Source organism: Cryptotermes secundus, unplaced genomic scaffold, assembly GCF_002891405.2.
Source record: "Cryptotermes secundus unplaced genomic scaffold, Csec_1.0 scaffold44, whole genome shotgun sequence".
Lineage (NCBI taxonomy): Eukaryota > Metazoa > Arthropoda > Insecta > Blattodea > Kalotermitidae > Cryptotermes > Cryptotermes secundus.
This window is the reverse complement of record NW_019740383.1, coordinates 364263-392124: the sequence shown is the minus strand read 5'-3', so window position 1 is coordinate 392124 and position 27862 is coordinate 364263. Positions and strand designations below refer to the sequence as shown.

Below are 27862 nucleotides of genomic sequence, written 5' to 3'. Positions count from 1 at the left end.
GGTGAATTGTTACAGTGTCGCCAACATTTCAGTGCTATCTAAGGGGTAAAGAATGTGTTAACAATGGTTAAACGACGAAGGATGACGAATGACAATGTTAAGTTAAATGTGATGTTATAAATTCGTAATATATTTATTAGAAAACAATTAAAATGGCCACAGATGAAATAGAGTACAATGCATACTATCACACTTTGCAGGTATTGTGGTTATTTCATGTTGTTAGAATGAAAACCCAAGGTAAAGAATTTTTAGTGAATGTGTGAGTGGTAATAGAGTTAAATGCTATTTTACAGAATAAATTTAGAAGGAAATATGAACAAGCTTTATCTAGATGCTGGATGATTTGTGTTCCATGCTCCAGAGCATTACGAGGGCTTAACATTACAGAGGAATTTGTAGGTATGTAGTCTGTTATCAACAATTTAACAGGTATCCTCGACCTTGTTCATCCATAGTTCTTGTCTGCTACTGGAGAGTTGTTACTGTAACTCCAAGACTGGTTTAAATTGGGATTCATATAATGCATAGGGATAACCAGACACACAAGTTTGATATCCCCCTGTGAAGAGTTGTCCTTCACTCTGCATTGATTTTTTTTCTGTTCACCATCCAAGCTACATATATTAAGGAGATCATTTTCCTCAAAACAATGCAAATTTCAGTGTCTGAGGCATTTAAGATTTTACACTGTTTACACAAGATGTAAAAACAGATGGAGGCTAGGAGATATTTCAACTTTATTAATGAAGAATTTCAACTTTATTAATGAAGAAATTGCTGAACATTTTTATTTTAGCCAACTCATGTATTGATTATTGTATTAAAATTTTCAGTTGAATTAGATTTGCAAACATGCAAAGATCCTGGAAGTATTCAGGATGTTAGAGTCTGAACACTGGAGTGCAGTGTAGTATTATGTGTAGGTTGACTTGCATACCCTCCCCCACTACTCCCAGTTTCCGTGTCTATGTGTTACTATATGAAACACTTTGTTTACTGTTTGTGAGACCAGTTTTTATCACACACTTCTTGATTTAACTGTAATAGGTGCAGATTTTGGATTATGTAATTCAGTACTGTGTAATTTTCTCTAATACCGTGTTACTTAGTGTCTCTTAGATTTAAAGTAATTTTCTCTTCATATTGTTCCTGGTAATCTTTAATCTGCGAGTCTTCTCTCAGAGAGACTGTGCTTCTACACCCGTACAAAAGAAGTAAAACCATACTTCTATGTATTCTAATCTATAGATTTTAGATAGGACTTGGATGAAGAAGGATTCTGGATAGAGTAGTCACAAGCGTTTCCTCATATTGATATTTTTTTAAATTTATTGTGCATAATTTCAGTTTATGTTAACTATATAGGAGTCGGGATAGCATAGTCAGTATAGCGACTGGCTATGGCTGGGTGACTGAGTCGTCGGAGTTCGAGTCCCAGTATGGTGAAGAATTTTCTTTTCTCCATGTCATCCAGACTGGCTCTGGGGTCGACCCAACCTCCTATCCAATGGATACTGGAGGCTTTTTTCCCTGGTTAAAATGGCAGGTGCATGAAGCTGACCACTCACCTCCATCTAGTGCTGAGGTCAAGAAAATGTGGATCCATACATCCACTCCCCCATAAGCCTTCATGGCATAGTGCTTAATTAGTTAAGCACAGGGACAACTTTACCTTTCTTTTTCCCCGTGGCACTACGGCCCCAGTGGGCCTAGGCCTACCTCCATGAACTTCTCCGTTCACTTCGGTTTTTCTAGATCTTAATATTAGAGTCAATTTTACCAACCACACAACATACTTTTATTATTATTACACTACATGTTTCGACCTCAAGAGGTCATCCTCAGGTGTACGAACACAGCTGTATAATTATGAGCAATGACGTTCGTTTTCTCACTTATTCGATCCTGTATCTTATTCAGGCCTATGCTCAATAATATATCAAGTTCCTTTCACAAAACAAGTTAAAATATTATTCTAAATGTCAAAAGTTAAAATTTAAAATTTGTGAATCGAATTTCAATTCAGATCACTAGTTATGCTTTCACTTTCACTTGTTATTCAGTCACTCTCTACTTACGCTCATCACTGCATCAAGTTCACATTTACTAGTTTTACTTGACGCAGTGATGAGTGTAAGTAGGAAGTGACTGAATAACAAGTGAAAGTGAAAGCATAACTAGTGATCTGAATCGAAATTTGATTCGCAAATTTTAAATTTTAACTTTTATCATTTAGAATAATATTTTAACTTGTGTTTTGTGAAAGGAACTTGATATATTATTGAGTGTGGGCCTGAATAAGATACAGGATCGAATAAGTGAAAAGACGAATGTCATTGCGCATAATTATACAGCTGTGTTCGTACACCTGAGGATGACCTCTTGAGGTCGAAACATGTAGTGTAGTAATAATAAAAATATGTTGCGTAGTCAGTAAAATTGACTCTAATATTAATTAAATACACAACAGGATGCAAGAAACAATTAAAGTTTTCTAGATCTTACACATTCGGTAGGACTCCTTGGGCAGGTGATCAGCTTGTCGCAAGGCCTCTACCTGTACACAAACAGAGAAAAATGCACACACACAAACTAAACATCCATGCCCTGAGTGGGATTCGAACCCACGATCCCGGTTTCCAAGCGAGCAAAGACAGTACATGCCTTAGACCACTCGGCTACTGTGACCGGCCAACTTTACCTTTACCTGTGTTAATTATGTATTTGAAATTTTCCACATTTTTAAAGATTTATTAACCTCTCTCAGAGCTCATTTCTTAAAAGAAAGATGCCAGTAGGCTAATTTGGTGGAGATTAATTATCTTTAGCACAATAAGAAAAACTTTTAAAAAGGTGAAAAGGATGCAGTGTTGAATTTCATGTGCAAGATTTCAGTTGTATGTTATTAATCTTATTGTTTTCTTTACTTCTTATACTTACATTAAAGTTTTCTAAGAAAGAAACATACATTTTAATGGGAGGATAATATTATCATTCTTCAAATAATGAAGTGGGAGGTGTAGACTGGATTAATTTGACTCAGTGTAGAGACCAATGGCAGCATTTGTGAACATGTTAATCAATCTCCTGATTCCATAATTGGGAGGTTATTTCTTCACTAGCTGAGTGACTTCTCAAGAAGGACCCTGTTCAATGGGGTTACANCCCCCCCCCCAACTCTGGCAGAAGAAGGTAGCACTATTGTCAGATTGCACCTCCAAACATTGAAGTATGGAAATGTTAGGAACAGTGTGGTGATGGAACAGTGCCTGCAGATAAAACATAACAGGTGGCAGTGGTGCCTGGCCATCATATGATATATGATATATGATAGTTGGTCAATGCAGTTTTAACATGGACAACACTGATGTCACTGTCAGCTAATGCTGTTTTGAGGTGGACTGGGATGGGTGCTGATATAAGGGAAAACTAAATTGTGATGAGACTGTAGTTCGTTAGCTTTCAAGAAAGGTGAGGTGCCATACATTTGTGTTATGATTGTGTTGTTAAAAGTAACAGTTACTTGAAAATAATGTTCTCTAATTTTTATTTCAGAACTCCATATTCTCAGACCATCACCTTCGTTTTCAAGGTATGCTTCCTGTTGTTCTTGCATATATTAATTATTTGATGCTATTCAGTGTCTGGTTTATGGATATTAATTTGTAGGTAACTTTAATTTATGAATTAATTTATTTTCAGCCATTATGCTAGCACAGATGAGGGTAGCAGCCATATTTTTGAGTTAAATGGTGATTCACTCATACTACACAAAGCTCCTGTTCAAATTGCAGAAAAATATGCAGTGAAAATATTGTCTGTTGAAAGTGGATATAACAAGGTAATTTAATGTAAGATAGTTTTGTGCTTAAACATCACACCATGGAAGCATATAGGTGATGTGGGGATAAAGATCCATAGATTCTTAAATTTTGCACTGGATGGAGAAAGTGGTCAACATGACAATCTGTCTGGCACTAAAAAATAAATAGGAAATTGAGTTAATTTGAAAATTGTGGTAGAGAGAAATCTATCAGGTCCTCCAAGGAATCATATCCAGGGTATGCAATCCATAGACATTGACATTACTGTGCAGCTATCATGTTTACTGTTTCTATTAAGCTGGACTGGGCTTAACCCTGCTCCCCGAATTGATCTGAGTGACTCATCATTGTGGTCAACCTGTTAGCACTCCTGTAATATGTTTAGAAGGTACCAAGATAACTATTACTTTTACAGTTTCTGTGGCAGTAGAAACTTTAAACCAATTCCTGACATACTGGATATTCTTCAGTAGCAAGGTAATTTTGATCTCTTTCCTAGCATGCTGGATGCTGTTCACTAATAATATTAATTTGAGCCCATTTACTGGCATGCTAGATATTCTTGAGTTTCAAGAGTAATAATGAACACAGTATGCTGGGAATTCATGACTTGTAAGGTGATTGTAATCTGTTATGTAGCATGCTGGGTGTTCTTCAGTAGTAACATAATTTAGGACCATGTACTGGATTGCTGATTATTGTGTAATTGTGAGATTAATTCCAACTCATTTCTCAGCATCCTGGGCAGTCCTCAGAAGATAATTTTAACCTTTTTCCTGACCAACTGGTCACTTTTTAGTGCTAAGATAATTTTAACCTGTTTCCTAGCATGCTGGATGTTCATCGATAGTAAGATTAATGTGAACCCCTCATATGGCACACTGGGCATTAAAACGTACCCATAATTGCAGAACATTTTAACAAACCATTTATGATCAATTTTTTGTCATTATACAGGAAGTCTAGTTGAAATAGTCAGAAGAATTTAAATTTCACGAGGTATAATGCCCAATTTTTCAGTTTAAAAGTTCTCATAGTTCAGATCTTATCCTGAAGATCTCAGCAGTATCCACAAAAAAACTCATTAGTTATGGCATGGACTCCTACAAAAGCCAGGATAAGGATAACTGAGCCTTGGCATTATTTTCGGAGACAAGGGAAGGAGTTAATCTTCCTTCCCAGAGTTATGATGAAACAGAAACTAACAAACTATTTTTTCTTCTTCTCCAGGAATATCAGCAATATAAGATTTTGATCACAGATAAACCACTGAGTCCAAAATATCAATCACAACCAGTAGAAGATGATGGTATACAACTGAGAAAAATAAATTCACTTGCAGAGTAAGATTGTGTTGTACTACATTATACTAGTAGGACAACCAGACCTAAATGTCTTATATTCCATTTATGAAAATTATTCTTGTTATTAGATGTGTCACCGTAGTTGTACATGTTCAATTCAAAGGAACATCCCACAGAATTAAATTTTGTGTGTGAGATTCTGTAAGCACCATATCAAAATAACATGAGATATAACATATTTTGATGTTTACATAAGTGAATAGTATTTCCATCAAATATAACCAGTTAGAAATGTTTGAAAACTCAACCTGTATTCAGTATGTACCAATCTAGGATAATCCTAATCCTATTAAAGATTTGGAAGGAAATAAATTTCCTGTCGACTGCTTGGTTTAAGCTTTATTATTGGTTGTGCATTGCATTGTTGTAATGGCGCATGTATGCATTCCAGATGTCCAAGCATGATGTTTTTTCAGTGCTAATATACTATTACATCTGAGTTTAAATCTCGCCACTAGTCCTTTAGTGCCAGGATATCTTTTTCCAGATGGTAAGAGTTAAGACACACATAGTTTTAGACTTTGTGAAGACTGAAGTGGGTTTGGATTCTGGTGTTCTGAAACTTAAATGTGTGTCATCTGTTAAGGATATGTAACATGAAATGTGACATGGAAGGATATATAACTAAGATGCTTAAGAAAGATATGAAAGGAAGAATTCATGGGCAGGTTTTAAGGTACTGTCCCATTGTTCTCCATGAGGGACTATGAAAAATAATGAAAAACCTCAGGATATCTGGTCCCCAGCTGGGATTTGAATGGGATACTTCCAAGTTCAAATTATATATGTTACTGTTTTACCTAACTTAGTTGACCATTAGCAGCTCCTCCCCTTCTCTGTGTACTCTACTACAGTGCGTTCAGCTATTGAGGAAACCAGGGAAGTGGCGTGGGTTGGATACAACATTTCTCACAGATTGCTGCTGTAACTGCCGATAGTGGAATGAGTCATCAGCGCTGATGAACGTGCACAGTCTCGCTAGCGTAGAGCTGATGGATCATTTCTCTGCGACTACTGTGCTCTTCCCCACTAGAGAGAGTGCAGTCCTGTCGCTGATTCTCCCACATCAGTTTCTATACATGCACACATTTATAGGAATAATGTAAAAAAATAACAAACTCACCGTGCTTTGTAACAGGCGTTGGCAGTGACCCCTTTCTGCTTGCAAACATGCCTTGCATTGCATAAATAAATTATGCGATACTTTCTGAAGTTGGCCCATGGCAGTTGAACTAATTACGTGTGTTATTTCATTCTGCAGAGTTTCAGTGGAAGGATTATTCTTGAAGACTTTTCACTTTAGGTTTTCCCAAAGATAAAAATCGCATAAACTTAGATCTGGGAGGCCACAGTCCCCTGATGATTACTTTTGTCTTGAAGGATTTCCCATGTTGCGACCATGGATGCATTAGCCATATGTGCTGTGTCTTGCTGAAAATACCCATATTGTCTTTCTTCAGCAGTCAGCTGATTAAAGAATGGATTCAGTATATCATTAATGTAGCAGTCAGAGTTCACAGTTTCGTGGAAAAATAAGGGGCCAGTGATTTGGTATGGACTTACAGCACATCACACCCCCACCTTTTCACTATGTAATGGCACTTGCTGTATAGCATAAGGATTTTACACACGTAATTAGTTCAATTATCAGTTAAACCTAAATTCAGGACACACAATAACAGTAACAATAAAAAATAAATAAGGCTCAAACCATTACTTCAGTACTTCACATATACATTTGCAGCAAAACTATGCCCTTGAACGTTTTGGTCGGTTCAGCCTGAAAACCAAAAAATTATACAGCAACCACATGGAACCGTCTACCTACCCCACACCTAGAAAATGACCAAAGCTCATGTAACATTGCAAAACAACATAGATAGCAGTGTTACCCAATTTTATAGCGGCCTCCATAGTCTAGGGGTAACGTTCCCACATGTCTCAAGGTACTCGGGTTCAAACCCGGCGGAGGTCGTGGAATTTTTAAGGGCGAAAAAATTCGGGGAACAAGTCATCCAGGAGAGACTTTAAGCCGTGGGTCCCGTGTCCTAGATTCACGGCACGTAAAAGATCCTCATGTCTCTAGGAGACCTCTGAGAAAAATTAGGCAAAAAGTTTCCCGCCCAAGTAGTTTCCATTACCTCCCATAGATGGGGAAGTTATCGGGTACCACTGCCAGAAAAGGGCCGACCTCGCTGGCAGAAAGGGGAGATAGTGAGCACCAGTATCGGTAGGGTATGGCGACAGTAGAAATTAAAGGGGGACGTACAATGGACTACTAGTCGCAATGCATGGGGAAACCCACCCCCTCTAATACTGAATAACTGAATACCCAATTTTATGGTTAAGTAGCAGCCCTAAATGGGGCACTAGCAAGCCAAAACAGATAATAATATAATACAAAACAAAAATTCTCCTTACAACATCCCATAATGAAAAAACTTACATACTGTTTCAATGAGGAGGGCCCTTGCTCTCACCGGATGGAGCGAAGAGTCAAAACACCATTTGGAATGACTAGTGGAAACAGAATTTAGTGACCTACTTTGCCTGACTGCTGGCAAGCAACTACTGCCCTCATATCTCACACCACACTGACAGAGGTCTTCCTTTCTAAACAAGGGAGGAATGGGAAATTACATGGTACACGGAATGATGGGATAATGGTAAACAAGTGATGAGGCAGATGCACTACTCCTGAGTCATCCGAGCAGAAAACATAGCTCAACCAAATGTCACTGTCAGATGATAAAATCTCTTGCTTTGTATTTGGAGGTTTCTGGTTTCAATTCTCAGCCCAGAGGCCCAGTGTACTGGTTGGCAGTTTCTATGGTTTTCTTCAGTCCCTCCAAGTGAATTCGGTGATAGTGCTTTATATTAGGCCTTGACCATTTTCTTTCACAGTCTTCCTAATTCACTGTTCACAGTGAACACTATATGACTTGTGACTGACTGATCGATCGACTGACCAACCGACCACCCAACTACATGTCACAGATTCCTTCTTGAGAAGCTAACAGTCACTCACCTAATCAAGAAATTACCCACATTTTATGGAACCCAAAGGTTTGTTGCCATATTCACAAGATCCAGCCACTTGTCCTTATGCTGAGACGTATAAATGCAGACCTTATCCTTACACCATGGTTCTTAAGATCCATTTTAATATTTTCCTCCCATCTAAATATAATCTCTTTCATTCAGGATTTTGATCATAAGTTTTTCATCCCTTGCATGCATATCACATTTTCTGTCTACCTCTTTTATTTGAGCAACCTAATAGTAAAGTAAAAAAAAAAGTAAAGCTGTCCCTGTAACAGGCAGTGAAGGCCCATAGGGTTGTGAGAGATTGAGGGCCCCACATTATCTAGACAATTGGCTCATAGATGGCGGCAAGGTTGTCAGCCCTACGCGCCAGCCACGCTCTACTCCCCAGAAAAATTATTTAATTAATTCCTGCTACTCATTTCTGTTAGAGGCTGAGTTGACCCCAGGGCCATAGTGCGGCTGAAAGAATTAGGTCAATTGAAAAAATCCAGTGACCTCATCGGGACTTGAACCCGTGACCTTCTGGCTTGTAGCATAGTGCCTTAACCAACTACGCTACCACGTGCTGATCAATCTAATAGTATTTGGTGAAATGGACAAATCATGAAGCTAATGCACTTTTCTGCAGTGTCCTCTTCTTCTGTCATAGATCTTGTGCAATTGAGAAAGTACTGTTAATCTAAGACAAACTATCATCTGTTTTTTTTAATCTTGTTGGATGAATGTTTGCATTCTCTGTGTTGTGTTAGTGAGTGACATGTACCACAGTGTATAAATATGGAGGTATTAATTCTATGTAGTAATCTCAGTTGTAATGCTTTCATGGATGGAATGTATTTGAGGTATGGTATTTTTCTTTTGTAGTGCTGTTGGATTCCTCACTCACTTTCCAGTTCATATAGAGGTACTGATTAAATTGGGCCCAGAATTACAGCAGCTCTGTTCTTCATTGCTGTCTGACTCTCTGCAAGTTGTGAGAGAAAAAGTACATGATACAATGAGCTGCTATTGGATGACTCTCCTCAAGACACACCCATTGGACAGGCAAAGAGATGCCCACTTCCAGAACTTGCTTAGCATTTCACTTGAGAAGTTAGTTTATTTCATTTCTAGAACTTATGAAGTCTGTCAATATCTTTTCTTTTTGCATCAGTTGCACAAAAGGAATGCATATTCATAATGTTATGTCCTTCTCTCTACATACCAAATTCATCTCTGAAACCAGTTCAGATATAAATAAAATTTGATGCTGAGTGATCCACATATAAACTTATTAGGTAAATTTAATTTAATTTGGACACCAATTATGATCCCAGCTTTAATAAGAAATATATTACATTTTTCAGATTCATCAAAAAATGTTTCATCATACAGAGTTAGTACATGGTTTAAGATACAGTTGACTTTTATTTCAAACATTTCTCTCTATGGTGAATATTTAACAAACTAGAAGGACAAAAATTTCTGAGTGCAGTATATTATCTGTAGTGTTACTATCTTTGCAACAGTAGATTGATATCTGCAGTATGTGAATGTCAAGGTTAGAAACATATGTGAAATAGCAAAGAATTCATTAGGAAAATGTTCAATTTGATTACACATGTTTACAATATTTTATAAGGTTATGTAATCTGTCTGTATGCATGTGTTCCGTAATAACTTTCAGAAGTAGATTTTTTTTTAGACTTTGTGAGAATGCTGTGCCATTGAACAGCATTGTGGGTTAAATATGGCATTCTGAAAATTTTGAGCTCTCTTAGAAGGATACATGTTTTAAGGCCAGTTTTGTATAAAATTTAACATGAGGACTGTGTGTATACGGGGTCTGACAAATTCGCAAACTTGCCATCTGCTTGCCATGGCAGCAGTGGACCTCAGTATGGTTTGATGACTTTGGCATATCAGCATTTCACAGCTGTGTTGTTGTCAATCTGTGGCAGTCTCTTTCTGAGTGGCGTATATCATTGTCTGAGTGTGTTTTGGTGTGCTATCGCAAGAATGTTGGAGCTTGAATTAGAGCACTGTCTGTTGGGGATTTTTTAGCTAGTGAACATAATATAATTGTACTGGAACACGTTCCCTATTCACTGGATCTAGCCCCTAATAACTTCTTTTCTGTTTCCAAAAATAAAGTAAATATTGAAAGGAAGGCATTTTGATGACATTCCACAAAACCAGTTCCAAAATTGTTTTGAAGGGTGGAGTAGGCGCTGGTGTCGGTGCATAGCTTCCCAAGGGGAGTACTTTGAAGGCGATCACAGTGATATTCATAAATTCACTTTTACCATGATGAGTTCGTGAACTTTATTGTCAGACCATGTATATTTTACATTTTATGAACAACTAAATAAAAACTTCAGTAAGAGTGTGGATTTTTGTAAGGTTGAGATAAAAAGATAATAAGAGATAATTCTATATGTTTAGTTCTGTTATATTTTTTATTACCTTATTTGATGCCGTTCCTTCTCAGAAATAAATAATTTCCTTGAGTCTAACCAAACATTGGATCAGAGACAGATCTCAAACTGATCACTAATGTCAAGGTATAATGCTTGTTAGTCTGACCTATTTTTCACCTCAGCATTGATGTTACATTAGCAATATTCACCAAACACATCTCACTCATCATCCAAAACAGGTGAAAAATCACAGCCAATAAATGGCAAAAGTCTCTTAATTTGTTCAATAATATTTTCCCCTTTCTGGTTCAGGAAGAGAGAGGATGGGGTTGACTGTATTGATCTGGCTCAGAATAGGGACCAGTGGAAGGCTCTTGTGAACATGGTAATGAACTTTCGGGTTCCATAAAATGTTGGGAAGTTCTTGAGTATCTGCACAAGTGGAAATTTCTGAAGGAGGGCTCAGCTCCATGGAGTTAGTTAGTTAATATACTGTCCTAATTTCTTTTATTATCCCTCTTCAGATATCAAACATTAAGTTATATCTTGTTTACATATTATATTGTCTATTTTAGTGACTGTAGATGGATTTATTGAACTCTTACAACTCATAATTACATGTAAGGATTATGCTTTGACTGTTTACACACTTCACAATTACCATAAGATACACTAGGTCTTCTCAGTCTGTTATGTTCCCCTTCCTCTGGGCTCCCAAACTGTCCCCAGCCTCAGCTGTCAGCTTCTGACAGCAGCAGCTTACAATTACTGAACCCCAGTGGTCGGTCAGTTAAATTGCTGCTGGCCTTCACCAGCACAGTCATTCCTGGCTTCAGTCCCCTCGAGATCCATGACCAAGATTTTTATTCTCTAATACATGTACACGTTTCAAAATTGGGGCTTCTCTTTGACAAATCAGGCGTTGGTCTTTCTGTGTAGGTGCTATATTGCACTGTAGTTTCAGCACAAGTATAAGCACGCTGTCATGGTGTTCAAGTCACTATGGACTCTGTGCATCCTTTGACACTGCACTGGACTATGTAACATTTGTACATGGTATACAGAGGTTTCCTGTCAATCCAGGCTTGTGCAACAGGTAATGCCTTCACTTATATAACTACTCTGAAACTGCATTTAGTCAGCTAGAGAGTTGTAGGCCTGACTGCCGCCAAGTTTAAGCCTCTTATACTTCCTATGCCTGGTTTCCCCTCATCCAACATCATGTACATTTGGATTTACATGGTTTAGGATTAATTCTGCCTGTGTACTGCATAATTTAGTGGTACAGTGATGCACATAAGGAATTTTGAAAGCCACATGCAAATTGTTGACTGGTGTGCACCTGTCAAGATTTCCAGTAGCACAGAGTACTCTGTTCTGCAGGCACTTCAATTTCAAAAGGTGAGCGCCTACTGCATACTCTCAGATGAGACAGGCATAAGTCATAAATAACCTAATAAGAGCTTTGTAAAATGTAAGTTTAGTATTTGTACTCAAAATCCCACTTTTGAAGCAGTTGTCTCATCTTGCTTATCAACAGCATTCCTATGTTGTTTATAGGTCACTGCATAGTAATGGCTGACTGTTACTCAATGATTCTTGCTTTGAGTGAATATGCCACAATATAGAAAGGACAGCATTGTATGTCCTGTATGTTACATATGTTGTATGTTGATGTGGAGCCATAACAGTAGTGTAGGTAGAAGCAGTTTCTCTTATGAAAAAATACCTGATTAGTAGAATTTCACCTTGACAGTGAACTGAGTCGACATTTATTGACCTCTGTACGTAAGTATAGAGGACTGGTGAATTGGCAAGGAAAACCTGAATTAAGGTTCATGGGGTGTGGTGTGGAATTGAACATCTAGATTCCAGAGTCCAGAATTTATTTCTTTTAGTAATCACATGGCCTTTTTTATGTTAATTTTCCAATATATATTATGAATTTAATTTCTGTGATCTGTAATTAGCTGAATTGGTTTCTGTTGACTGTAGCTTCATTATGAGCCGCTTACATGACCTGGTGTTCCAAATGGTGTGCAACAAGCATAATGAAGATGATGCACAAATACTTGGCCTAGTGAAGGAGCTGGCATCAGCAGGTGTTACTGCAGATCAGCTAGGAGCACCAGAGGACTTTGCTATTCCACTTCCAGCAGCTGTACGTTGTTTTACATGTATATATAGACACACGCACACACATGCACATGCTTGTGCACTTGTGTGAGGGGAGGGAGCAAGAGCAGATGTGTGAAATGAGGATGAAAATACTTTTTAATCAATTCTGGCAAACAGTTCACTCAGTATAATGGCTGTGCCAAGTACTGGGTGATCAGGGTTTGATTTTTGACAGAGGCAGTATGATGCTGATCACGTATCTCTGCCTAGTGCCAACCTTAGGAATGTGTGGACTGTACCTGTGCCCTTCTTATGTCTGCCTTGCACGACGTTTAGTGAAACTCAAAGGCGACTTCGCTTTTTTCTTCCTCCTGTGCATTTGGAGCATTGCTTTGTATGGGGCTGAAACTTGGACACTTAGGGCAGTAGATCAGAAACACCTGGAAAGCTTTGAAATGTGGTGTTGGAGAAGGATGGAGAAGATCAGTTGGACCGATTATGTGAGAAATGAAGAAGTGTTATGTAGAGTCAGTGAGCAGAGGAATATCCTACACGAAATAAGAAAATGGAAGGCTAATTGGATTGGTCATATCTTACCCAGTAACTGCCTTCTAAAAGAAGTTATTGAAGGAAAGATAGAGGGGCGGATAGAAGTGACAAGAAGACGAGGAAGAAGACGTAAGAAGATGCTGGATGACCTTGGGAACGAAGAGGAAATTGTCATTTGAAGGAGAAAGCTCTAGATTGCATTAAGTGGAGGAACTGTTTTGGAAGAGACTGTGGACCTGTCGTCTTGACAGATTACTGATGAATGAATGAATGAATGTGCATAAGCACAATATCATTATGATGTTTAAAAGGCATGGAGCTAAAGCTCCATACATTATTAATATCTGCTCCAGATAGAGAGGAGTAACCAACTTATGTTCTGAATGATTTACTCCTGATACCTGGCAGATAGGAGGCTGGGCATGATGACAAACAAGAGACTTCCTGCCTGTACCCAGAATTAAAACTTTACCATCTAGCTTGTAGCCAGTCATTATTGACTTAGCTGAAATCTATTTTGGTAACTGAGTTTTTATTTTTTATTTTTTTATTACTATTATTTTTTTTTTAATTTTTATTATTATTAAAAGAGTTGCTGGATGTGCTCTTTGAGATTTTGGGTTATCACGGTGGTGATTGTTGTGATTATGGTTTTCTGGGATTTGAACCTTGTTGTTTGGTACAGGGGTACCAATGGTTTGAAGGAATTTCCTGCATGGATCTTCTTGTCTCGAGGCAGCAGGTGCAGATTGTTATGGATTAGCCATTATTGGTGTCAGAAATATGTACACAGAAAAAAAAGTTTCTATAGCTTCATAACTGAAACCGTTTTAGGTACAATTTGTACAATTTTGTAATACTGAGCATAGCAAGAGAGGGGTGATTAGTATGGGAACCAAAATATTTAATGTCCTTCCAACTGAATTAAAGAATGTTAAAAATTTTAATGTTTTTAAGAAGAAACTTAAGAATTATTTGTTGTGTAATGTCTTCTATTCTCTTCAAGAATTTTTTAATAATTGTTGACATGGACTGTTTGTTGATAAATCTGTCTGTATATTTTTATGCCTTTTTTGGAGTATATATTATTATTAATTTTTGACGTAAACTGCTTGTTAATAAATCTGTCTATATGTTTAAAATATTTATTCTTATGTCTTTTTTTGGAGTATTTGTTATTCTTAAATTAAGTTAAAAATGTATTGCTGTATTATAGTATGAATCACTGTGTGAATGTTATGTTTTTTTTTGATGTGATGTTGTTGATGTTTGACATGTCCAATTATAATTCTCTACAGCTATGGATGAAATAAAAATAATAATAACAGGTAATTAAAATTGGCATAATTAAATATAGCTGTGGGCAACATCAGAGCCATGGGTGCCTTATCCTTCCCATAGGCTAATAAGGGAATAATAATTAAAGACTGATAAAGCAAGGTCCTCGTAGTTTCCCTGTTCGCTGTGTGTTTTAGGTAACCATCCTTATTTCTGTCCAGTGTTTGTATACTTCTTAGCATTGAAGTGTTAGATGGCAAGGAGGTAAAATTTTACATAATTCTAAACCTTGGCAATAGTTGGAGGTGAATGGTCAGCTTCATGCCAACACTGCTCTACTTCCATGGATGTGGCCCCTGGCATCCATGATTAGGCCCAAGAGACAGTTTGGATATGACAGAAAATAGAGAATCTTTGTCCATACACGGAATCTAACTCCACTTAGCTTCTAGGACTGACTTCTAACTGACTTGGCAATCCTAGCTCATCAAATATATGGTTGTTGTTATGAGCTAGAGACTAATGCAAAGCAACCACACATGGGAGACTTGAGATTTCCACAACAAAGTCTAAGAAGAGTACTTTCTTCCAGCATTTAATGCCATGCCATCTAGTAGCAGTTTACACAACATTTTGGAGGAAAATATGCCTCCAACTACTAAAAGAATAAGTCAAACAAGCAGAAAGTGGAGTCACTCTGCTTATGTCTTGCTTGCTTGGCTCTCAGGCCCTGCAGATGAAGGCAGTATGTTCCAAAATGTCAGTGAACTTATACCAAACTGTATTGCCTCTCAACCAAATGTGAATTTTCTTACTGCTTGATTCTTGTAGCAAAACGTGCAATTGACTATTTTTGTGCTGAAAATGGGCAGCGTGCAAATAGTCAGTGTTGCCAGTAAGCCTACTGATATGATAGAAAGCGAAGATGGAACACTGTCATTATATTAACTATTTTTGTGGTACTAGTACATTTTGAGAGATTTGTTTGTATTGTTTTTTGCAGGTGGTTGAGCTGGCATCTCTAGATAGCCTAAACTGCCCGGTTGATAAGCTTTCTTGTCTTCGGACCACCCTTGATTTAATTCTTGCTGAATTGAAAGGAGCTATAGTTGATGCACACAGTGTACTTTCAAGTGAGTGTTGTGTTAGTTACTTAAGTAAAGTGCAAGAGTAATATGCAATTCATTTTCTTTACAGTGATCTGGCGTATGTTCTTTTCCCTTGCAGAAGACAGTCAGATGCCAACACTGATGACAGATGACTTGATTCCCCTTTTGGTTACAGTCATTATACAAGCAAAACCTCTACATATGGCATCCAATTTGTATTACATGGAGAATTTTCAGTGGACCTTATCACCAAGTGATGCCACCAGGTAATATCACTCAGATGAGTATTATCCATTGATGTTTCAGCTTCAATGGGCATCTTATGACAAAGCCTGCTCATTCTTCTCCATCATCACATAAATGTTCCTCTTGTATTTGTATCTATTCTTTTTCTTACCCACTTTTGAGTTTCTCTGCTCACTTGGGTCTCTCTCTCTCTGATCCTTAGTCTATCAGGGCAGAATGCTAACTGTGTCTTAAAATGACACACTAAAGAAAGTCTTAGGGTTTTAATATGTATTTGTAGAACAGTGACTTTGTTATTAACCCTTTAGGCTGGGGCCACACAAGCGCACAAAATGTGTCTGTTGTAGAAATAAATAAGAGAGGCAAATGCTCCACTTTCTTCCGGCTCCATTGCAGACAAAAAACTACGCACCGCATTCTGCAACTGTGTGGTATCCTCAGCAACGTCCGTCATAAAGTACATTCGTTACAATGGACGCATTTTGTGCGCTCGTGTGGCCCCAGCCTTAGAGTAGTCATATGAAAACAATCCACCACACTGTTTAGTTGCTAGAGGAAAGGGTGGACCCAGTGATAACAAAAAATAGCACTTCTTATATTCAGGAGTACTTAAACATTACTTCTTCCTTCCCAAAGATGGAAGTATGCTTATTTCATCACAGTGATCTTTACTTTTTTTACTTATTTCTTGTGAGGGTAAAAATTAGTCATGAGTAAAAAAAATAGACATTCTGTTTGGAGATTGTTACCAATTTGAGATATTTGAAGTTCAAATTGTTGGACTTCAGACAGACATATGTTTCTTTAATACCCAAGTCAGTTTGAGAGAATGACTATCAAAATTTATGCGGACCTCATAATTGTCTTTCTGAATTATTTTGTGGCAGTTTCATGGAATCCCTCCCTGTAGCACATAATAAAGGCTATATACATCATGTTTAGTTTTTTCTTAAGGCCTTTGTCCTCTTTACAAAATTATTAAGTGCAGCTGGAATTTAATTTGTTGACCAGTTAGCTGTTTTAATACTGCATATCAGTCACAGCAACTAGTGTTGTTGAAAGTGTTGTTTGTTTCATAAAATTCATTACAGTTTCAGTCTTGTAACATTTAAAGCAGCCATTCAAGAATTACTGACCCTAAAACCAAAAGAACTGAGACCTCGCAGTGAGAAGGTGCGCAGAGAATTGCGGCTGGAGGACCTGATGAAGGTGAGTGAAAACGTTCCAAACTCATTTCCTGTGATACGTTATTTCTCGTTATAATATATGGTGATGTATGAGATTATGGTAACACATTGTACTGACACAGCACAGCACATGCTGATTGCAGGTAGTAGTAATTCTGCCAATAGATTGATCTATCAGGATTTGTCTCTCTATCATCATTGTTGTCATTTCATGAAATATATGCATTTATAAGATGAAACCTATTTCTCTATTTTTTCCATATTGGATGTTATGATTGAATTTTAAAACTGAAGCAACAATTATGTAAGTACGATCATTGTCATTCCTTCTTCTCTTATGTCTTATTGGCCTGTTGTAATTGTTACAAAATGAAATATTTTGCCCTGCAAATAGACGCAGCAGGTTCCTCCAAAGTGATGGCACCTATTTACAACGCTACATAGTGGCACATCACAGAAAACTGTAGTCTTAACCATTTTATATTTGTAAAGGTCTTTCCAAGTGTCATAGGATCTGGGGTAGTGTAGTCAGTATTGCGACTGACTATAGACTGGACAACTGAGGGGTCGGAGTTCAAGTCCCAGTAGGGTCAAGAATTTTCTCTTCACTAAATTGTCCAGACAGGCTCTGCGACCCACCCAACCTCCTATCCAGTGGGTACCTGTGGCTCTTTCCCCAGGGGTAAAGCGGCCGGGGCGTGAAGCTGATCACTCACCTCTGAACAAGTGCCGAGGTCCAGAAAATGTGGGTCTATACATCTTCAGGAAGACCATAGAACTGGAGGCCAGAAAGAGAATAGTCAGATCATTTACAGGGCCATGGAGAATGACAGACTGAGCATTGTGGAGGAATCAGCCCTCTACAAAATGAAGAGACATCAAAAGCACTGACCTGAGAAAAGAAAAATGGCAATATGCCCATAGGGTGTTCGAGACATATAGCCTTAAGGTGGGAGCAATGTGGTATGTAGACCCATTGCTAGGCAGCTACCATCAAATAAGCAACTATACAACAGTTGCTGAGTAACGGCTCCACAAACAAGCATGTTTCCATGGCAACAAGATAATATAGCAATAATGGAAGAAACGTTTTCTGCGCAGTCTGTGTCGAGATGTTATAAGTAGGACCATTTAGCAGTTGCAGATAGTTCGAGAACTGCTGCTGTCAGAAGTGGGTAGCTGAGGCTGTGGACAGTTCAGGAAGGGGAACATCTGCCGTTGGAAGCCTCTACTGAGCAGTGGCAATAGAGATGTGACTGTGGACACTAGGGTGTATGTGATACTGAACCGAAAAGTGTAGTCACACACTGTACCAAAGTGTGCCATAAATCCAGTCACCAATCCAAAACCCATCTGTCGTCACACTGCATCACAGTATGTTGAAAGTGAGGATTTGTTTATTGTTTATGATAGGTAACAGTTGAAGTAGGACAAAGGTTTGAAAGAAGCGGTGAAAGACGAGAAGAGATTCCCATATCCCCATTGGATCGCCAAATGGAAAGAATAACTGCAATGATAGAAGCTTCCACACAGGATTTGAATGATGAAACTTTACACCTTACTGAAGATGTAGATCAAAACAAACATGTAACTGGGTAAGTTAAAAATTAGGTAGCTCTAAATAACTAATGAAAATAATATTTGCCACTGGACATGTGTTTTAACACATGATATTTCTGACAAGAAAACAGTTGATGGTGAATTAATTTTATTCTGCAATATCTGTTATAAATTGAATGTGAATTTCATGTGGGACTATATATTACATAAACTAATGTATTTTGAAAATTGTCATTACACGTTTTGCAAAATCATTTTGGAATTCCTGTTTGGATGAAATTCATAAAAGAATTTTTCTGTCTTGCAGATAAAATACTGCATATTGCTGCTATTGAGTGTTCTAATATAGTGTTTGGTAGAATCTTCTAAATATTTACGAATAAAAATAACTTGTGCTGTAATTATAGACCTCTTCCCACAAAGGTAGATCTTCCCCTGCATCTTGCTATCTTACTATTAATGGACGTGAGATTTCATTTTTGCTCATTCCATGTTTGATGTGTGGTGAATGAAGCTGTACTAAATCAGATATTCTAAAGATAAATGTCACTGATATCATAAATTCTTAAATTAACATTACCAATTCAATTCAAAAATTCAATTCAATTCAATTCAAGGTGATGACTAGGCAGACGTCTGTGATGAGAAATTAGAAGCAATATTCTTCATAGAATTTCAAAATATTATATAATGATAGAGTACTAAATGTTGTTAAATTGTGTTGATGTTATTTTTATTGTTAATGTGAAAAACAAAAATGTGGCTGTAACACAAATTATAGATATGCTTTTCTATATCAGTATGGAAATTTGGCATAGCAGTATATTTATATTTTTATGAAACAGCTGTTCTTTATTGTAAAAATAAGAATTTAGTTCCTTAACACTTAGGTTAGGTTTGTGATTTTATAATCATCCTTCATGAACAGTTTTTGTTGCCTCTGTGAAAATTAGTACAATGATAGAGGATTAGTATATATCTTGAGAGTTTAAATTAAGTTTGTACACTGCAGAGTTTGAGCTTGGCATTTGGAAGAACAGATAATAGTTCTAGGATTTTAATCATTGACTTAATATAAGGAGTTTAAGAGAATTACATTTCTAAGAACTGTAAGTCAGAAAGAAGATTTACTTAGATTCAACTCTGTAATGCTTGTTACAAAATGAATAGCTCTCTGAAGCAAAATCCTTTTTCAGAAACTAATTGATGCTCCACTTATCAAGCAATTCCCTGTTTTTAAGGAATGTTAAGTGGGCATATACAACAAGAGCCTATTACTGGAAATTCTCCTAAGCTAGTTGAATGTATTCCATACCTTACTTTTTAGTATCAGTTTTAACATTATCATCCCATCTACACCCAGATGTTCCAAATGGTCTTTTCCTTTCATGACTTTCTGAATCAGATTTTAAATGCAGTTGTCAGCTTCCCCATTCTGCAATGCTTGTGTTTGACTTTAATGTATAGTTGTAGCTTGTAGTCTGTGAGCTTGCTGCTTTTTGTAATGCTTCTGTTACAGTTGTTGTCTTGTGTCTCACCTTCATTACGACTTCTTTCTTGTAGGGGATTTCTGTCAAGCTTGCAGTCTAATTTAGGAACATGTTTCACAAATCAAGAAGAATATTGAACAGTCCATGTGGTGGTGGTGAGACAAGCTACTGTTTCTCCTCTTGGTGTCGGTCTCACACATTTTCTTACCATTGATAGGTGTATTTATATTCACTTGCTTAACACTAAGAGGGGAAACCCTTTACTGTTTACAGCAGACTCTCAGTTATCCACCTTGCAGACTAACCACAGGACTTATACAATCCTTTAGTTGTTATCTGTAACAGTAAAATGTATGGCAAGGCTTGGCATGGTAATCAAAGGGTTAATTGGAGAGGATGGAATTTCTTGTTACCTGGAGCAGCATTTAGACTTGTGCTGGTCCTGTTCTTAGGCACAGAAATCTGGGACATTTTATCTAGGCCACCAGGTTCCCACAAATTTGGAAATTTTAGTTCTGCTTAATTATTACTCCTTATAGATTTCAAAATTTTATATCTGTTTCATGCTTTTACTGTAAACCTGCTGAAAATGTAAGAAACTTTCTGTGGGCTTATGTTTCATAGTTATAAATTTAAATGGTAATTGTCAGGAACTGTTGGTAATTTCATTTTTGGATCTGTAGTTGGTAACATTAACCTATACTTATAACGTTAGGTGTGCAGGGGTCAGCAGAAACATATTTACTCATCAATGGAAATAGAAAAACTGTGGCTAGTGAGAAAATGTGTGCTGTATATAAACGTTTTTCTTACTGAAATGTTCAAGTACCTGACAAGTGAAGTTCTTTATTGCAGATCCCTACTCATATATACATACAATTAAGTCTATATAGTGATTGGATGTAAAGAGATGTCAGGATTTGTCTGCTGAGACTTTTTGCTTTATGTCTTGTCCAGAATGTCTGTGAGACCCAGTTGGGGCCTTGATTGTGAATTGTCTATATCAACAAAGTTTCTAGTAATGGACATGCAATTTGCAACAGTGAGCTGAAGAGCTGTAGATGAAGTATGATTTTATATAGGACCAGCTTATGATTTTGAAGGAAGAAAAGCACCAGTTTAAAAAATGTATACATTTTAGAACAACAGCTATGGAGTTCTGATCTATACTGTGTTTTTACAGAGAATATTTTTAATGTGGAAAATGTCACAGCATTGTGCTGGCCATCTAAGGAGCAGAACGTTGCTTCTTGGTGTTTTGCATTGCTATTGCTTAAAACACCAAGGGCTGTAGATAATTTGCTCATAAGAAATATTCCCTGTATATTAACTCCTTAAAGACTTACTTCAAAATGCCATTGTGGCTGCATTTAAATGATGAAAGGTTCTTGCTGTTACAGTATGATTAAAGAAACTATTAATTTTAGACATTCTTCGGTGTAAATCAATAAATAAAATGAATCTTCTATGGTCAAAGAAAGAACACAGATAGTACCTAATGATGGTAAAGTGAAATACTTGGATAATCTAAGTGCAATTTTAAAACGCTTTGGAGACATGGTACAGCTGTTTGAATAGAGTGACTAGCCACATCTCAGAAACAACTTTAGTTGGGAAATATTCCTTCTAGTTAGTTCTAAGCTTCCAAGCAATTGCAATATCCTAACTGTTAAAAGTGAGTTCAGGTATTGAAGAGGTGGATTTGAAGCTCCTTATATACAAGCATCAGTGTTACATCATCTCATGTGAACTGTATTACTGCTNTGTGCTTTACACTCCGATATATGTAATAGTTTCCACAAATAACTACATACTGTGGATGTTGAGCTGTGCCAGTGTTTTCATGATTTGTTGTAAGTGCCTCTGAAGATGGTTCCTTGGAACCGAAACATGTAAGGCAGACGAGATAAATAAGTGACCAAAATATATAGTGTTGCACTTGATGGAAAATCTATTGACAATTGGTGATTAATAGTGTAACGGACCAAAATGAAACAATTCAAAATTGTATTACTGCTGTTTGTAAGGTTTAATTTTGATGTGATGTTTTATTCTTTATACATGGACCAAAATTTTAAAGAGTACCATTTTCTGGGATATGACACTCTGGAGGCTGGTATAAGTTTACCAGTGTTTTGGAGGAATGTGCTGCTTCTATCTTCAGAGTTCAAGAGTAAGATGAGCAAGCAACCAGAAAGACATAAGCAGGATGAGTGACTAGTTGCTTACTTAGCTTGCTGTTTGACTCAGAAGATGGAAGTAGTACATTCCTCTATAACTGACCCACTCAGTGAGACTTCAAGCCCCACATGTTGGTCATCACTTATAACTGCTCACTTTGTGTTCTGTGTGGCCCCTTTGTTTGGCGCCACTTATAACTGTCCTCTTAGTGCCCTTACATTGGGCTCCACTTAATCTTTTGTAACCATCCCTCCTTCCTTCGGCCTGCAGCTCCGTCTGAATAGTAGTGCATGGAGTGGGAGCTGATGGCGATCTGCCCCTCTGCTCTGATGACCGCTTCGACGCTGCCCTACCTGGTGTTGCCGCTGCTGAAGTTGCTAGGTCGTAGCTGGTTTCGGCTTGACCTGGCTCCACTGCTTCTTCCTTCAGTTGAGATTATTGGGGGCTGAATTTCAGGATTGGATCTGATAGTATGGGAGCCATCAAACAGTTAGAGACTGTTTACAATTCATAGTAAGTGGAGGGGAACGAGTGAGCATGTGAAAGCTGATGGTGGATTTGACTAGCTAGTGGAGATGAGTCTCTCTTCAGGTTGGATATGGGTCAGGCTTGGACAAGTGAGGGTGAAACACCTCTAATCAACACAATTCACTGCACCACAGCACTTTATTCTTGTTCTTCTTAAAGACACTCGGCTGCATAAATTCACACAATCTGATTTAGTTTCAGCTTACAAGCAGCGGGTGTTACACTTACATTAAAATGCACTCGATCAGTTCGCGAGATTCCTTTGTGCCACGCTCTTGTTGATTAAGCTAAATCTCAATATGAGTCGTTATGAGAGCGAAATTTGGTACTTGTTAGAGTTATCTTTTAGCGTGAGTGATGCGGGGTTTGCCTCCGCCAAGTTCAGAAGTTGATAGACGACTAAAAATCTTAGATTGAACTCTCTGCCAAGCCAGAGGTCCTAACCAAGTTGTATCTGCCTATTCTCCTTCCTCCTAATTTCCCTGATAGGCTGATTCAAATAAGGGGAGTTGGCTTAATTTTGGTTCCGGCCAATGACAGATTGTTTTTAAGGGAATTTTGCCCTAAAAGACCAAATGGCGAAATTGACAGTGATGCAACTTATGAGGGGTCTCTAATGATCTCCTGGCACTCCCACTTTTGACTTATGGCTGGTAGAAACTGTCACTTCTCAAATTCTCAAAGTGTCTTGCCGCTGTAAGTCTAATTCTCAATTTCTAAAGAAACTCAGTGGGGTTTCTTGAAGTATCATTTTCTGCCCTTTTGGAAAATAACACCACGTGCTTGGACACAAGGACTAGCAGATGTCCTTGTCCGTGCAAGTTTGGTCTGTCTGCTCATTGCCTATTCCTTGTTCTTACAGTGTGTATTAAACCTTTGTTTCTTCATAAATTCTTATTATTAACTACTAGCTACTGAAATAAAAAAAGGGGGAAGGATTTCGATGGTGCGGTTACACGTCTGAAACACTGGGAGACTTCTGCTAGACCTCATGGCATCATATCCCAGAAGACAATACTCTTCTTAGTCACCACCACGACAACCTCAAATCTTACAAGTGAAAATGTCACGTCACAGAGTAACTATAGACAGGGTATACATTGGTGATTCAATTTATTGATCACTTTAACACACGACTGAGACTACAATTAATTATAGCACCATCAATAATCTCCACACTTTACAAATCACTAGAGCACACAGACTAATGTTCTCAGTCTGTTACAGTCTCTATTAGTAATTTCTTGGGAACAGCTTCTAACAGTGGAGGTCCTTCAGCTTCCATGCTTACGCAATTGCCAGCTGGCCACCGTCTCACAACTGGACTAAGCTCTAAACTTTGTCCCATTTATAACCCCTCAGCACAGACCAACAGAAAATACCATTCCTCTATTGTTGCAGGCATTACCTAGCAATGGCTGCTGTTTACAGTCACTGCTTAGCAATAGATCTATATGCCACAGTACAATAACTTTTGTTAAACATAAAATTTTTACACATTTCATATCAGAATGGCATAAGAATGCCCAAAAAAATTATTTGCTAGTTTGAAATTGTAATTATCACATAGTCAGTGTGTCTTTAAGCGCAGAGATGGAAACATCTAAAACTTATATAGCTGGATGATGTGATTATTACATGGTAGAATAACAGCTTGCAGGTCATGAGCTTTCTCCATGTTTTGAATGAAAAGCCAGTGAGGAATAACTAGACAACAAATGTTTTCAATTAGAGGATGGTTCCTAATCCATAAATTGTCACACATGCTGCAACAAAAAACTTATATTCTGAGATGTGTAGTCCCTATTGGAGAAGGTTAATGCACAGTTGTTATGTCCAGTTTCCAGCATCTGTGGACATGTACTAATGTAAATGTAAATGTCTGTATAATTTTCTTCACAGTCCATGAACTCTCCTCAGTCTGTCTTTTGTCATAGCATTTAGCAGAGTTGGTTTGGGGTTGAATAGAACCGCTTTGGCAGAAATTATTTTGGAAAATGTTCTGTTTTCTTTGTACATTTTATCTTTAGATAATTGTACAATTGTTAAGTGCCTTGGTTCTTTGTAGATTTTGTATATCTGTGTTTGAAGAGTGCATGATGAGAAGAATATTCTGTATATAATCTGTAAGAACTGTTTATTTCATTTAAATATTAATTATACCATGAGACCTGATAGAAGTACTCCATATAGCCAGTCTGAAATGTTTAATACCATCTGTTGCTCAAGAAAGATTGCCATATCCCTCTACATATATATAAAAAAATACTGTAACATCGTTTTTACATCGGAACACATGGTAGCATAGTTGGTTGAAGCACTGTGCTACAAGCCGGGTTCGATTCCCACTGAGGTCATTAGATTTTTCAATTGACGTCTTTCCAGCTGCACTATGGCCCTGGGGTCAACTCAGCCTCTAACATAAATGAGTACCAGGAATCTTCCTGGGATAAAAGGCAGCCAGCACACAAGGCTGACAACCTTGTCACCATCTGTGAGCTGATTGTCTGGAAAGTGTGGGAGCCTCAGTGTCTCACAACCCTGTGGGCCCCCACAGCCTGTTACAGGGATGGCTTTACCTTCACAATTTTTACCTTTCTACATCAGCTGCAATGAGTTTGCAGGAATTTTAATGGAGGCAACACGTAATGGCTATAGGTATGCACATTACTAGTGTACCAACTTATAAAATCCAACTAATGTGAATTATGCATCAAAACTACTTAATATTGTAATTGAAGCAATTCAGTCATTCTTTATGCTTTTCATTTTGTGATCTAGATGAGTTTGTTTTAGTCTTCATGGGATGCATCCTGTTGTGTGTCATATAATAGCATTTTTATGGGACTGTCTACACAGTACGTCAGTGAACAAATTGATGCTAATGTATCATCATTTGTTTATTTGGTAAAGACATTGCTACATGATTACGGTCATCATCAGGTGAATCTGTAGAAATGGGATCTTAGTCATTGAATTGTTTCCTTAATGTGGATCCATATTATTACAATATTTTACCACCTTTTCTGTGAATACACCCTTTTGTTAAAATATGATCTTCATATGCGCAGTTTCTTTAAAAGTAAGTTTAAAAAAAATAAGATTAGATATATGGTTTGGATTAACATTAACATATAATTTTAATCTTAAGATTAAGTATCTGTATTATGTTTTGATTTTAAATTAGCTTAAAACTAGAGGTAGATTTGTCAGGTTTTGTTATAGTCATTGTTGGGTGGTAAGGCACAGGTCGAAAAACTTTGGGGGCCCTTCTAGGAGTCTCCGTTTCATTTGTTTACATATATACTATATCTTGGAATCATTCACTGGTCTCCTAATTGCTTTCTTTATGTCTCCACAGTTTTGTTTTCTACATATGGTGAATTTCTATTACTCCTGTATGTTGCATTGTATGTGAAGGGGTCCCTGTCTTTGTGTTGTAGTGTTCACGTTGTGGTTCTGTCTAGACTGGTTTTATTTTTTTTTGTAGTTTATTTAATGATGCTGTTAGTAACTCATACATTAATAATGTCAAATGCGAGATGAGGCAGCAAATACATGGCTCTATGGTCACTAGAATTAGTTTCCATATAAAATTTCTGTTAAAAGTTTTATAAATACCAGGATACATACATCCTTCAGGAGGGGGGAGAATGAGGGAGGGTAGCCCATACCTTCTGTTATATGTGGTGAGCATCAGAAAATTTCTGGATTGAATTATTTTCTTTATACTTATTGATAATGCATTTAGTAGCTGTTCTAGGCTGTCCCCTTCAAAGTATCTTTTTTTTTTTTCAGTTCTTTGCATCCTTTTGTGTTGTAGAATTGTGGTATATAGTGGCTGTCTACACAACAGTTACTTTAGTAATTAGTAATTGTTGTGTAAGTGGCCACTATATACATACATCATGGTACTACTCTTCAAAGTAGTTCCCTTGAGACCTGATAACAGGAAGTCTGCAAATTCTCTCATGTCAGGAGCACCTGTGGAAGTCCTGGGTCTTGAACTGTGTCAGGGTATGCTATGATTTTTCTTTGGTCATTATTATGTCATGAAATCTCTTCCCCACGTGTTCTAACTTGTGCTGTTGAAACATACCTAGTTACATAGGGTTGTATATGGACAGCAGGGATGATGGAAAATGAGAGTCATATGGTTTCTGGCCATAAATTCCTACACAGACAAAGCAAAGCACCACTTACTGCAAAGTTCTGTGAAAATGTACTGTTTGTGTTTTTTTACTCAAAAACACACAAACCCTTTGTAGTTAATTGTGTGAACATAATAAGAACACTGGACCACAAAGTGCTACATATAAGATATGACTAAAGTTTGTTATCATTCCATATTTTGGTATTGATGCATCATTTGAGAAACATTGGTTGTATTTTTCAACTGCATTCCTATGATTTTTTAATAACCACACTAGCATGACTAAAGTTACAAATTTGCAGCTGTGATTTATCAGTATACGTCCATTGTCATTAATATTTTATAAAGTTTACAGAATACTGTCTTATGTTAAAGGGTGTGTATGTAATAAAATTGTGACTGTAAAACTGAATTAAACATGAACTTTTTTGTGAAAGATGTCTTGTTGATTATGTGTTACTTTTACTCATATGTTATAAAATAAAAATGTAGTTTCCCGTAATTTAACAGATTTAGTGTCACTTAAATTCCCAACTTTCTTTTTTCTCAACTCTGATACTCTATTGGTTTATTACAGTTCATCCAAAAAAGGGGAATAATGTTTTTTATTATTTTAGAGAGGCAATGAGGATATGTAAATGTTGACAGACTATTCGTCATTAGAATCGGTATGCAGAATTTATTAGTGAAAACTGATAAAATAGTTACTGGGAAGGTTAAATTGTCTACAGTGCAGTCCTACATTGTACAAGGGCTATTCGGAAAGTAAACTCTGGTTATCTGTTAACAAAACAAGCAGTGAGAAGAAATATTTTATTATATACA

At 37.3% G+C, this 27862-nt stretch overlaps 1 protein-coding gene across 2 annotated transcripts; it reads left to right on the top strand.

Annotated features, from left to right (window-relative positions):
• Window positions 1-27473, top strand: LOC111872285 (ankyrin repeat domain-containing protein 27). Of its 2 annotated transcripts, none has more exons than XM_023866001.2 (12): window positions 1-200; window positions 297-402; window positions 3559-3595; window positions 3706-3844; window positions 5058-5170; window positions 9104-9331; window positions 12634-12799; window positions 15587-15716; window positions 15811-15958; window positions 17030-17147; window positions 18539-18720; window positions 20249-21932. In XM_023866001.2, the coding sequence occupies exons 1-12, from the start codon at window positions 153-155 to the stop codon at window positions 20310-20312; spliced, it is 1479 nt and encodes a 492-aa protein (XP_023721769.1). In that variant the 5' UTR covers window positions 1-152; the 3' UTR covers window positions 20313-21932. The 2 variants fall into 2 exon arrangements, with proteins under 2 accessions (XP_023721769.1, XP_023721770.1); XM_023866002.2 differs by lacking the exon at window positions 20249-21932 and adding an exon at window positions 26683-27473 and having other exon boundaries at window positions 2-200.
• The last annotated feature ends 389 nt before the right edge of the window (window positions 27474-27862 follow it).